This window comes from Babylonia areolata, chromosome 23 (genome assembly GCF_041734735.1).
Source record: "Babylonia areolata isolate BAREFJ2019XMU chromosome 23, ASM4173473v1, whole genome shotgun sequence".
Classification (NCBI taxonomy): Eukaryota; Metazoa; Mollusca; class Gastropoda; order Neogastropoda; family Buccinidae; genus Babylonia; species Babylonia areolata.
Window position 1 is genome coordinate 10,838,540 of NC_134898.1, and position 1,479 is coordinate 10,840,018.

Sequence of the window (1,479 nt, forward strand, 5' to 3'; positions counted from 1 at the left end):
TGACCATCGTCTTCCATCTTTTGGTGTCAAGTTGCTTGCGGACAGTGGGGGGGAGGGGGAGAGAAGGCGGAGGGGGAGGAAGGATGAAAAAGACTCGTGTCTTCCGACAAGGCTGCTTGTCTTCCTTCTCTTCTTCCGTCATCATGACGTCAAAGAGGACGCCGATTCCCATTGGCTGGGTTGGCTTTCTTCTGAGCTGGGGGTCATGTTTAAAAAGGGTAGAACCGTGAATGGTTTCTTTGCGAAGGACGGTCGAAGGAGGACCAGAAGGAGCTAGAACTGTAGATATTGTTAGTAATTTCATACAGGAGGGGGGGCGGAAACACAAGAACTGCTTCTTTAATACACGTCTCTGTCAACGAAGTTGTTTTGGATTGTTCTTATTGTTGTTGTTTTTGTTTTCCTGTTAAAGTTGTCGTCGATTTTGTTTTAGGTGGTTTCATCCTTCAACATGGTGAGTTGATTGTTTAAGTTGCGTTCATTTATATTTTTGTTGTTGTTTTATTTTTCAGTGGGAGTAAAGTCTTGTTTTTGCTGTTAGTTAACAGTGGGCCTAGTATAATAATGTTGTTGTTGTTAAGATCGTATTTTTCTTCTTCTTCTCCTCCTCCTCCTTCTTTGTTTATCCTTCTTTTTCGTGTTGCTGTTGTTGTTGTTGTTGCTGCTGCTGCTGCTGCTATAATCTAATCAGTGTAATGTGGGTATGAAATGGTATGAGTATTGTTGCTCTTTTAATTTAAAAAAAAATATTATTACTATTTTCTTCTCTTTAAAAAAAAATTAATATAGATTATCGTTGTTTTATCGTGTTATTTCTGTTTTAGTTCTGTTATTGCTTTTGTGGTTATAGAAGGCCTATTTCAACGACCTAACCATTTTTCTTTTTGTCTGTCTGCAAACAATTATATATATATATATATATATATTGTTGTTGCTGTCAAAACTGATTACAGAATTTTATTTTACCCCCGAGGATAACTCTCTCGATGCCATGGTTTGACAGCGTACGTTGAAAGTACACTGAACAAAGGGGACCTCGGTCTATATTTCAACTCGAAAGACTAGCACTCCGGTCAGCACTCAGGGTCTGCTGAATGTGGAAGAAGAAGAAGATGATGATGATGAAAAGTAAAAGTCCCGCTCACTTCTCAGTTGAGGACTCCGCCAGCATCTCACCCCATCTCGAGTCCTCCAACTTGAAGCAGATCAGAATGCCACAACCTCATCATTTTCTTTGGAGAAAACGACACTTTCGTGTTTCTTGCAGCAAACTTCTCTATGAATACACGATTTAAACTTCAGGTAACAAATGTTCCTGAATGACGCCGAAGAATTGATAATTGCCAACGACCCAACGACCCTCCAGTGGGTGCCTGCACATGTAGGCCTCCCAGGCAACGAGCGTGCAGACCACCTCGCTAAGGAAGGAAGCCAGCTCACACAGCCAACCATTCCTGCCACATATGAGGAAACAAAAAA

At 41.0% G+C, this 1,479-nt stretch overlaps 1 protein-coding gene across 1 annotated transcript in view; it reads left to right on the top strand.

The window, feature by feature from the left end:
* The first annotated feature begins 326 nt into the window (after positions 1-326).
* LOC143298321 (uncharacterized) overlaps positions 327-1,479 on the top strand; it is a 9,447-nt gene continuing 8,294 nt past the window's right edge. The window contains exon 1 of the mRNA XM_076611157.1: positions 327-454. Coding sequence (XP_076467272.1) covers positions 452-454 — 3 coding nt within the window. The 5' untranslated portion in view covers positions 327-451. The remainder of the gene's footprint in view (positions 455-1,479) is intronic.